Here is a 12,419-nt window from a genome sequence, read left to right as displayed (position 1 = left end):
TACTACTACTAATATATTTACTATACATGCACGAGAGAGTAAAATGTAAGCATTCACATATATTAAAAAAAAATACAATGTCCGTGTCAAAACAGTAATTGAATATTTCAATGGTTATCTAAAATGTATCAGCTTTTACGTTTGTTTGTTTGTTTGTTTGTTTGTTTGTTTGTTTGTTTTTGTTCAAATTACAACTAATTTGTAAATAGTAATTTCTGATTTATTTAAAAACAACAACAATAAACATTTCTGTATTCAGTCGAAAACCCATTAACACGTTTTGGTACTGATTGTATAACAAAACTTATCAGTATCAGTTTTTATTATTGTGTAAGACCATCTGTTGGGAAGTCGTCGTCACGTGCTGGTGGGTCACATGCTGTTACGTGTTCACTGGGGGGGCGGGATCAGCAGATCTATAGGCAAGAATCTCGACCAATGAGAATCTTTGGAATTTGCCTTCAGATGCGCTATAAACTTGCTCGCCCTGTGAGATTTGGAACATTTTCTTCAGAATTTCAGGACAAAAGGGTGAGTCACAGTTTTTATGCCCACCGGCCTGAGTTGTTTTTCTATTGCTAATGTGATCATTTGTAAATTATATAGTATTATTGCTTTATTCACAACGTTATCTTTGTGAGTCGCACAATTTGTGTATCAAATGCATTTAAAAGAAAAATGCCGCCGGCGATATGCGATTTATTGTTTTAAATAGTTAAACTCTTATATAGGCGCATTATGCTTTTTATCACAACCGTTTAGTGGAAACGGCTCTTGTAGTTTCTATTTCCACGGCCTGGTTTCGCTCTTTGTTTTCTTTTCCTGGGAAACTGGGTTGTACCAACAGATCCCGTGACTGCTGCACAGCGAACAGCAGTCCGTAGGCCTCTGTAAACAAGTTTATTTATAGAGGATTTGCGATTATTGTAAACAGTCCTGTGTGCTTTTTTAACACGTGCCTACGTTGCTTTATAGTGTGTTTTTTATTCATTCTTCATGATAATTTCGCCACTCCATTTAGATTACTAACTGTTTATTACTTTGTTATCATTGTTCATGACCACTGCTGCGTCGTCTGCACGATGAAAACAAAATGTCCTATCCGTAATTTGATCTTATGAAACGTCTGAAAAAGCACACCAGTCCAGTTCTTTTAATCATAGTACATGCATGTTTAATTAAGTTAAGCAACACTGAGGTGACACATCTGACTAATCCAAATTGTGTGTTTTTTTTAGCGATTTCATCATGTGGACCTACCTGGCATTGTCTACATTGTGCCTCAGTGCGGTATTTGCCGCACCAAGTTTAGACAAGCAGCTGGACGAGCACTGGGAACAGTGGAAGACATGGCATGGAAAAAATTACCATGAAGTAAGTGCGAAAAGTTCATTGCTGGCTTGAAATTGGCATTAAAGATAACATGAGCAAGAAGGGCAACTTACTGTTATCTGTTTCGACGCAGAAGGAGGAGGGGTGGAGGCGTATGATTTGGGAGAAGAACTTGAGAAAGATCCAATTTCACAATCTCGAGCACTCCATGGGCAAACACACGTATAGGCTTGGAATGAACCACTTTGGTGACATGGTAAGACGCAGAAAAAGTAATAATATGTGTTTACATTTTTATCTGTTGACACAGCGTTCAATAAATTGTTTTATATCGACAGAACCATGAAGAGTTCAGACAGGTAATGAATGGCTACAAGCACAAAACCGAGAGGAAATTTAAGGGATCGCTCTTCATGGAACCCAACTTCCTGGAGGTCCCAAACAAGCTGGATTGGAGGGAAAAGGGATACGTGACTCCTGTGAAAGATCAGGTGAGATGTTGTTGTTGTTGTTTTATAACCCCCACCTGCATGCCTTCTAAACTAGCCCATATATATTCGATATACAAGCGGTCTGACCAGTTCCTAAACAGGGAATAATATTGACGATATAGTATGATACAGATCTACAGTATCATAGCTTTGAATACTAACTCTAAGAATAAAAGCATATCTGCCTTAAACCTGGATATATATGAAGGTCATGATATTGTGTCTAAGCAGCATTATAACATTTGGTATTACAGGGTGAGTGTGGATCTTGCTGGGCCTTTAGCACTACTGGAGCCATGGAGGGTCAGATGTTCAGGAAACAAGGGAAGCTGGTGTCCCTCAGTGAGCAAAACCTTGTAGACTGCTCTCGTCCTGAAGGAAATGAGGGCTGCAATGGAGGTCTTATGGACCAGGCATTTCAGTATATTAAGGATAACAATGGCTTGGATTCAGAGGAATCCTACCCCTACTTGGGAACTGTAAGCATTTTACATTTTTTTTATTATATGCAGCGACAATATTTATGCTGTTACTGTACTATGCCTAGTTAATAACTGTGTTACTACCTTTATTTCCAGGATGATCAGCCCTGCCATTATGATCCCAAATACAACGCCGCCAATGACACAGGATTTGTCGACATTCCCAGTGGAAAGGAGCATGCACTAATGAAAGCTGTGGCCTCTGTGGGGCCGGTGTCTGTGGCTATTGATGCCGGACACGAGTCTTTCCAGTTCTACCAGTCAGGTGTGCATAAATACGCTTTGAATACTGCTACTAAACTTCTGAGTACCGAGATTCCTTTTAAGTGAACTAAAAGACTTCATTTTCTTGTTAGGCATCTACTTTGAGAAAGAATGCAGCAGTGAGGAGCTAGATCATGGTGTTCTTGTTGTCGGTTATGGTTTCGAGGGCGAGGATGTTGATGGCAAGAAGTACTGGATTGTAAAGAACAGGTAAGAAGACCATGCATTTGTACATAAAAATCAAATTTCTGTATTTAATAGTCAAAGTAGCCAGTAAGTTAACCCAATGTGTTTTTCTGTCCCTTTAGCTGGAGCGAGAGCTGGGGTGATAAAGGATATATCTACATGGCAAAAGACAGAAAGAACCACTGTGGCATTGCTACAGCAGCTAGCTATCCACTTGTCTAGAAAAGATTACCTCAAGCCTCAGAAGAGACAGTATCGGAAGCGTATTCAGTGAAACACACAATTATAGTGAATAAAGTCACTCGATAAAGGTGACTGTTTGTCTCAACCACCTGGTTGAGACTAGACTGAGCTACGGGCCTCAGTCAGTGTATTGCTTGAAACACTGTTTTAGTGGTTTTATGAAATTGTTTTATGGTCATCTGTATGCCACTGATTTAGTTGATTTTACCTCTTATGTATTGTACATACATGTTCTTTAGTGTAAGTCTAAATGTACAAATGTTTTTTCTATTTTATGTTTGATCAATTAAAGTTTTAAATGTAGGAATGTACATCCTGTCTTTTTTATTTAGCAGTAAACATGCCATAAAGGTTTCATAGTGCATAATAGTTGCGAAAAATTCATCATGATGACGTGAAACTGAGATAAAACCACGTACATAGGTCAGCTCTCAGGAAGTTAGCGTATTATCTATATGGCAATGCTTTTGTCTATAAGTAAGACATTAACCTTTCTAAAACTTTGCCCTAAGCTATACCATATGTTGGATTGTTATGTCACTAATATGTAAAATGCATTATTTTTACTTCTCTTAACCACGCCTGCTGTGTGCTCAATATGGAGTGTTGTTATTTTGCTTTAGCAGGACAGTACAATATGTCCTATTTGTTTATCTGTGGCATGTTGCCATTATATGGGCAGTCTGTATGACCATGTAATGGGGTGGAGTTTATTTGGGTTTTGGATCTTGAGCTAGTGGGGCAGTGACTACTAGATTGGGAGGGTGTGAGTTTTACCAACTACCAAACAACACATTGCTCAGGGCAAATATTAACATCGTGTAAAAGAGGACATGGGTTGCACAACAGATAGGTGGGACCTGAACAAAATGGACTGACAAAATTCTTAGAAACAAATCTGAATGCATGACTTCAACAACATTTAAACTGATATAAAGACCACGAGTGTGCCATTTATGTTGTAAAATAAAAAAAACAAAACCTGTCAAAACTTAATAGTGAAAATTTAATTTGGTTCTTTGTTACAAAAAGGACAATTATCACTGGCTCTAATAAAAAACAACTTAAGTTTTGTGTGACTCTGTCAGGTGAGTTAACAACTATTTTTGATATTTCTTGACAAATGACAAGTATTCCTCCACATCATCTGGGGAGCCCACCACGAAAGGGACCCTCTGGTGCAGTGCCTCGGGTTGAATATCCAGGATACGCTGAGTCCCTGTTGTGGCTATACCTCCAGCCTGCTCAATGAGGAAGGCTATGGGGTTACACTCATACAGCAACCTCAGCTGGAAAGAAAGAGAGACGTGAGAAAATGAGAACTTTACAATCTACAAGTCATGGATTGCTGATAAGACCATCAATACGTGTTGTTTATCTAAGGTTCAAATTCATTTTATACATACATCTATGGGGCAATATATCTCACATTTATGTTGGGTTTAAAGATACACAACATTTTATTCATACCTTGATTTTTTTTATGGTAAAAAAGTGCTGGTAAATATGGTACATATAGATCACATGGCAATCTTAAAGAAAAACACAGTCGTTTTTCAATATTTTACTATGTTTTTACCTCAACTTAGATGAATTAATACATACCTATCTTTTTTTCAATGCGTGCACTTTTAATCTTTGTATAGCGCTTCTTGAATGTGTTAGCATTTAGCCTAGCCCCATTCATTACTCTTTAAATAAGTGTTTGGTGGCTTCTAAATTCATCCCTGTTTGGATCCTAAGGAATGAATGGGGCTAGGCTAAATGCTAACACATTCACGACGCGCTGTACAAAGATTAAGTGCACGCATTGAAAAAAGATAGGTATGTATTAATTCACTAAGTTGAGGTAAGAACATTGTAAAATATTGAAAAACAGTGATGTTTTCCTTTAACCAGCAGCATGAACTGTAGCTACTATTTCTAGCTTTTAAACTATTTTGAATATTCTTAGCATGTACTTGCTCCTCCTGTGTTATGTTTACCTCATGCAACAACGGTGGTTATAAGAACACAGCCTGCCTGAACTTGCTATTTACCTCAAAGTATTCTGTATACAGTACAGTACAGCACAACAAAGAAGAGGTTTATGGATTAATAATGGTGTCATTTTAAACTGAAGTGACATCATTTGGTAAATGTTTTATTCATACTGTGTTTCTAACAACACTCAAAACACCTAGAATGACTCAGCTTTCCTTTTGGACTCTTTTCATTGGCTGGATACAGGAAAATGCCACCATAAGCAATGGTTCGGTGTATGTCAGACACCATAGAGCCAACATACCTGGCACCGTAAGGGGCACTGCCATCCTGTAAGACATTTTTTTTTTACATATGATATCCAAACGTTTTCATTTGAAAAATCACTTTATAGGGGGACAAAAGCTATGTGAACTTTTAAGTAGCATTTAAAATATATTAATTAAAAGTATAGCGTTAATACACTGTTTAAACAAAATGCTAGTTTTTGGATGATGAAATACGGTTGCCTACATATTTGTCATGAACTACATCTACACTCTGAGACTATTTTCGCCTGGATTTTGCCTACCCAATTTCAAAAGCTTCTCATACCCACATGCAGAGGTGTACATACAAAAGTTTGGTCTCATTTTACAGGAAACCCTTTGAAATTTCATAAAACACTGTTGAAATTGCTAAACATGGTTGTATGTGTTGTCAGTCCTCTAATAAACACAAAAATAAATAGGTGCTTTTTGATGTTTTTTTTCTAAGGTCTGTATTTAAAAGTGTATAACTCTGGCCCTGAGTGCCTCAGCTACCTGCAGATAGTTTTGTTTGATTCCAGCAATTATCTTCTTACAGATAATCTATGCAAAAGTTATTCTACTCCAACTGAAGGGAGGAATAATTCTCTTTTTGTATTTAATTTCCGCCTCAAATATTTGAAGTGTCCCCATAACCACATACAGTGAAATAAATGCAATTTTTTTTATATCATTTTACAGAAAACCCTTTGAAGTTACACAAAAAGCTGTTGTTTGTGAAAAATGTTGTTATTTATGTTTGTTTTTCATATGATGAAACATGAAATTGTCTTTTTTATGTTGTAAACACTGTATTTGAAAGTGAATAACTCTGGTTCTGTGTGCTCTAGCAGAATGCAGACAGTTCTGGTAGCAGCCTAACACCTAAAAAATGAATGAACTCTTTAGCATGTCGAATTCAAAAGTTATTCTTATTTTACTGAAGGGAGTGAAAATACATATTTCATAAAATGCTGTGAATGGACTCATTTTTTAGAGTAGGACCTAAGATAAAAGATGGTGTAGAATTTGTGGCTATCTGTGCTATCTGAGGCAGTTCATGCTCAATTTACATACGTTTACAAAAGTTTACAAAATAAATGTTTTACCTCATTATTCATTCGACGATTGTTGGATAGGTAATGACAATAGAACAAAAATAACGCTGTAGCATTATTCCTGAGAATGAGATCTTTCATTTGATATAAGACTTGCCCATGTTTGTCATACTTGAAAAATATGAAATATGTGAATATTAAATTATATTAAAAAATATGGGGGGGGTGATAGTGTTAATTAATTGTAAATAACTTTTTTACAGTAAAAGATATGTCAAAGTGATGCATATCTGCAGAAAGTAGAGACTCTAAGCTTTCAAACAGTATCTCATATGTGGTACTGGGTCCATGACAGACCATTATAAATTAAAGGAAGATTTTATATTAAGTAATAATAAATAATTCTGGACCCGGTAAAAGGGGCCAAAAGTTAAAGAAGTTAAAATGTTTTTCACAGCGATTTCGTAGAACAGTAGTTCTCAAACATTTTCGGGTGTGGCACCCCTTGTGTACGGTGCATCCCTTCATGCCCCCCAAAGAAAATCTATGACATAATAAGAAATTCTAAAACTTAAACAAAACATATTAAATTATACAATGTTGGTTAGTAGCCTTATTTTTTTAAGGTTTAATTACACAAAATGTATAATAAATGAATGTATTTAATAAAATGTCATAAAACAATGTCCTCCTGGCAATTTCTTTTAGAAGACGTCTAATAACTATAAACACAGCGCAGATGTCTAGGTTAAACAAGGCAACATTTTGGGCTGTCAGTGAAAATTTAATATACGTCTAACCATAGCTCCAAAATAAATAAAATATTTTTTTTTGGGGGGGGTAAACAGAAAGATTATCTGGATGTTAAAAGTTCTTATGGAACCAATCAGGCAAAAAATGGTTCTTCTAGGCATGTGAAGCACCTTTATTTCAAAGAGTGTAAGGACACATGTGCGAACTAGACTGACTATAATCATTTACTAAAATGACTCATAGTAAGTACAAAACAAATGGCTTGGAAAAGAGAAGTTAGCATAAAAACTCCAGCAGTATTTGTTAGCAGATGTCATTTGTGACATGACTAAGCATCTACAGTAGATGAGCAGCGGCAGAAACAAAGGTCACAAGTGTTTTAGCAGAACAGGGAAAACAGGAAGATGTGTGAGAAGGTACAGGAAACTGAAATGCTGCTGACGAGGCAAAACCACATATCTGTCATCATTACATGAAGGACTTTTTAAGGATTCAGCCAGAAAAAAATCAAAAGGAGGACAAGCTGACATGTGCTGCTTTGATTTTGCTGTTATGCGGTTTGTGTCAACATAAGCAATGACAGACACAATATGCAAACAAATCAATACTTAATGAGGTCATAAGATACCACATCTCTGACAACAGATAACCATTTCTGTAAAAACAACAGAGATATCACATGACTTTTTTTCTTTTTTTTTACTGAGAAACAGACCCTAGTAAACACAATTGTGTCTCTCTCACCTCTAGTTCTGGAGATCTCAACAACTAAGTATCAAATTATTGTATTCGCCAAAGCACAGACTGCAATCGAAAGTCAAAGTTTTTAATATGAACTCAAATATTTCTCAATGCATTATTCCAAAACTAAATAATCTAAGCTATGTTATTACCATCAGTTGTCTAATTTTTGTGTATTTTTCAGTTACAGTACTTCAATAAAACCAGAGAATACTATAAAGTCTGCTGAGCTATGCAAAAGCAACCTATGAGCAATACAATTGTCTTCTGGAAATCTATGACCAAATTTCCTATTTCGTAATGCAGATATGCTGAGCTATATGCTGAGATTTTTTGTTCTACAACGAGTCACAAGCTTACTGGCTTCAATGCTTTCTTTGTCCTTATCACCACCAGGCCACATCTTAAAATAAACAACAACAAAAACAACATTTATCTTTGGAAAGACAACTGCTATCTGACATTTACTAACCTATTAACCTTGTGTTTACCAACTGAATCATAAAAAAATCCATATATGCAGTGCATTTAAAATACACATTGTTGTCAGCATCTAAGACTTGTGATCAGTAATGTTTGCTGAATCTATATATTCCATACCGTCATCGGTCAGAAAACAGAACTGGAGTCTTTCTGCAGAGGAAGTAACGCATCACTTGCCAACATGTAACCTGTTTAAACATCAGCTGATGTTCAGAGCAGTCGTGCAAGGTTTTGTCATGTCAGCGTACGTTATTAAGTAAAGGATTCACATTTTGGCCATAGTAAGTGATCTTCAGACAAGCTAAGCAACATTCGTGTTCTTTTGCAATGCCGCGTGACCTTGACAGTGTGGTGGCTAATTCACATGATCTTTGTGAAACAAAAAAAAAAATCACCATGTGTTGCCAACAGTTAGATTTGGTGACTCAAATAAATCAAATGTTCTCTTTATGCAATGCAAGAAAATGAATAAAAACCAGAAACAGAGAAAGCCACAGTGTTTGGCTGATATCTTATGATCAAACTGTATGTATGAAACCTACCTCAGGAAATTTCTTGTGCTTTAAATACTCATTCACAGGAGGCTCAAAATACTTTGCATAGCCCTCATTGATGCTGTACGTCTTCCCCTTTTTCTTGATCTTCACATTTCTATCAGTCAGGATAAACTCACCAATTGCCTGAGCACAAAATTAATAAAGAACAATAATAATGCATGTTCTCATGCAGGTACAACTGTATGAGATACATTTTGTGATTAAACTGACTAAATGAAGGGATTACAGATGAGGAAACAGAACGGTTTCACTACCAACTAAAAATACTCGAGAATCTGAAATTGAAAAAAAGATAAAAAATTAAACCATAAAGAGAAGTGAAACATAGCTTTCACTAGTATGGGATAAAAAAACATATAAAAATAAATACAGTTTGACCACATCTACACATTAGACAGTTGGGTACATTATTATTGTAGTTTAGATAAAAAAATCTGGATTTGGATTTTGGGCACTTTGCTCATAATGTTTTAAGTACATGTAAATGATTCACTTACATTTAGTTCGGAATGTTTTCTACAAACTGTGTTTTCCAGTCACTTGTACCTCGAAACATTGTGATTTATATTTTAAATGAATATCCAAGATCCCAGGGGCCCTGGCATTATTACTCATTCCAATACATACTATCAGCAGATCTGAACTTTTTTGTGCTTACTGGGTCCAGCATGAAGAAGTTAACACCAGCTCCTGTAGTGAGAGCCACTACTGTGGCGCTGCCATACAGACCATAACCTGCACATACGATCTGTTTGCCTGGCTGAAGGGCATCTTTATCATTGGGCTCTCCATCAGAGATCTGGATCAAGAAAAACAGCAGAATCAGCACAATTACCTGGCATTAAAGACCCAGATTAACACATAAAAAAAACCTTTTAAAGTGCTTGTTGTCCCGCATATAATATTAATGACCAATTGGGTAAACCAATTTACTCATACCAATGAGTAAATTATAATATATTTATAATTATTTTATCTTGTGATATTTAATTTAAAAACAGCAAGTAGCTGTTTTTTTATTTACTAAAGATAAACAGTACTGAATGTACTTAATTGTGTACAATAAAATGTTGAAATGTCTGTTCAAAGCAAATTAACAGATTTTTTTATAAACACATGCATACACATTCAGTCCTATGACAGTCCCTACAGGTTATTTTTGGTAATGCAGTTACATGAGAGTTTCCTCCTACGAATGTAATAAAATAGCAACATAATGCACACTAGTCTAGCAAAATAAATATGTAACGCATATAAACGCTCTCTAAATAAACTTGGCTTAACATTAATTAAAAAGTCCCTGTAAAGTAAATATTGAAAATGGTCTCTAAACATATTATAATAAATGTTAAAAATGTAGTATGGCGTAAAAAACGTGTCTTATATTTTCGCTTTTGGGGCGCTCCTGTTTCTAGATAATTGGTTCGGGAGGAGAGATAAAAGCCCGCCCACACTGACAATTGATTGGCTGATTTACCGAAACAGGCGAATCAGGATGCTCTTTGTCTTACATGCGCTTAATGAGGCACACACACAGACGCAACGTCTCTCTGCCGTGCGCGCGCTAAATTACATATTCACATAGCTTTTCGGAAACCGGGACATTCAGTGTCACGGGGGAGTTGATACATTTCCCGGGTTATGTCATTAAAAAGAAGGACAATCCCGGTAAAACCGGGACGGGAGAGAGACGGTAGCGCAAAGACCTCTCCACGCGCGAGTGGGCGTGGTTTCAGCGCCGACAGCGGACACGCACCCCAGCCTTTGAGAGCAGTGAATCCTAGCTGTTTTTCAAAGATTTTGATAACTTAATTTATTTATTTATTTATTTTGGCGGTTTTTAATCATTCGAATTTGGTTGGGTGGTTAACAACCACTGATCTATATGGTGTCTCAAACTCAGAAAACATTTCATATCTGACTTTACAGGGACTTTAAAAGAATAAGTATGACGTATAAAAGTTTATATTATTGCTTAGCCATTATTTGTCATCAGGCAGGATCAAATACAGTCAGCTACCTCGTCGATCTGCATGAGAAAGCAGCACAAGAACCAAACATCAAAAAAGCCATAACAAAAAGCTCAATGCAGTTATATGGTTAGCTTTTGCACTTTACATGCAAGTCCGTGCAGTAAATACTCACTCTTTTGTAGATGGCAAAGATGGTGCCTATAGGAGCCAAACAGTCAATGTTGGAGGAGCCATCCAGGGGGTCAAAACAGACCACATATTTGCCCTATGACAAACAGCAGTCAAAACTGAGTACGAAGCCAACATAAAATGGCGACCTCTTGTGGCAGTTACGTAAATTAATTCCATTAAACATACAACCTGACATAAATGGTTTACATTTTATTCAATCATTTAGTTCGAAACTAAAACTAAAAGTAAGGTCTTTAGACCATTTTTTGTAAATGTATGCCAAATATTTCATTTATAAAAAGTTTTTCTTGTTTATTTACAAATTTACATTAGTAAAACTAATTGTACTGTTTATTGCACTTTATCCTATAATTGATGATCTCTTTTTTTAAGAAATAAAAAACTGTATCCAGTCCAGAATGCTTTCATTTGAACCGGTTTTAGTCACTCCCCTTAAAAACAAACCAAAACCAAACATGTAAATCCAGAAATCACAATAATCATACTCTTTTCTCAGCGGGTGTGTAGATGGCTTTCTCGTTCTCTTCCGACACCATCAAGCAGGTGCCATAAGAGGCCTGAAGCATATTGATGACCAGATCATTAGACAGTACATCCAGCTTCTTCTGCTCATCACCTGTGACGTTTACACTTCCAGCAATGCCCTGACTGTGTTCAATTAAGCCATAACACATCATTAAAAGTAGATATAGTTTCAATTCTAAGTAAACAGACTTTGCTTGCATGAGCAAATATATTTGCATAATACAATATGTATAATACTGTATGATGTTTATGCAATATTTTATTGTAATTCCAGATAAAATGCATGTCGAGATAATTGGTTAAGATGCACTATAATCAAAAACGAAATCATACAATCTCATTAAAAGTGTTTACACATACTGTATATTAATTTAAATGAAGCTTACAGGTGAACAAGTCCTGCTTTCCTCACAGCTGACGAAATGGCTTTAATAGCTGTTAAGATGGAATTAATGACTTGTGTAAGTTCTCCTGTAGCCCCCTTCGCCTGGCGGCCGGTCTCCATGACGAAGCGTGTAAGGGTCCATACGTCCACATCAAAGACAGATTGATCAGACATCCTTACAGTATCGTAGTGTACGAGCAGTCGAAAACGCAGAGACTAACTGACTGTACGGCCACTACGCAGTCTTTTTACATACACAGAGAGTGGATTGCAGCCAAGGTTATATTCGTGAAGCAGATCAAGTGACAGTGTAGTCTGAATTCTAGTAGAGCCAAAGCTCATTTATATAGTACGTTCCTTGACATATCCTCAGGGGTTAAGAGTCTATGATGGGTTGTTATTATTTATGGCAGCCATGTCCCAATGAGCATTAGATGTTTGTTAAATTGACCTCATCAACGATGCTGTCTATTTATATACTGTT

At 36.3% G+C, this 12,419-nt stretch overlaps 2 protein-coding genes across 2 annotated transcripts; one reads left to right on the top strand and one right to left on the bottom strand.

Moving 5' to 3' along the window:
• Positions 1-379: 379 nt before the first annotated feature.
• Positions 380-3,301, top strand: ctsla (cathepsin La). Its single transcript, XM_055200107.2, has 8 exons — positions 380-531; positions 1,239-1,374; positions 1,466-1,588; positions 1,671-1,823; positions 2,078-2,302; positions 2,402-2,570; positions 2,662-2,779; positions 2,878-3,301. The coding sequence occupies exons 2-8, from the start codon at positions 1,249-1,251 to the stop codon at positions 2,975-2,977; spliced, it is 1,014 nt and encodes a 337-aa protein (XP_055056082.1). The 5' UTR covers positions 380-531; positions 1,239-1,248; the 3' UTR covers positions 2,978-3,301.
• Positions 3,302-3,985: 684 nt separating this feature from the next.
• On the bottom strand, positions 3,986-12,239 carry fbp2 (fructose-1,6-bisphosphatase 2). The gene is made up of 7 exons (XM_073860701.1): positions 11,937-12,239; positions 11,511-11,673; positions 11,006-11,098; positions 9,519-9,659; positions 8,846-8,983; positions 5,194-5,311; positions 3,986-4,289 (listed from the first exon to the last, which is right to left on the bottom strand). Exons 1-7 carry the CDS (start codon positions 12,107-12,109, stop codon positions 4,099-4,101), a joined length of 1,017 nt encoding a protein of 338 aa, XP_073716802.1. The 5' UTR covers positions 12,110-12,239; the 3' UTR covers positions 3,986-4,098.
• Between the last annotated feature and the right edge of the window lie 180 nt (positions 12,240-12,419).

The sequence above is a fragment of the Misgurnus anguillicaudatus genome, chromosome 22 (genome assembly GCF_027580225.2).
Source record: "Misgurnus anguillicaudatus chromosome 22, ASM2758022v2, whole genome shotgun sequence".
In the NCBI taxonomy this organism is placed as follows: domain Eukaryota; kingdom Metazoa; phylum Chordata; class Actinopteri; order Cypriniformes; family Cobitidae; genus Misgurnus; species Misgurnus anguillicaudatus.
Note: the sequence above shows the minus strand (reverse complement) of the source record. Positions and strands in the feature narration are given on the sequence as shown.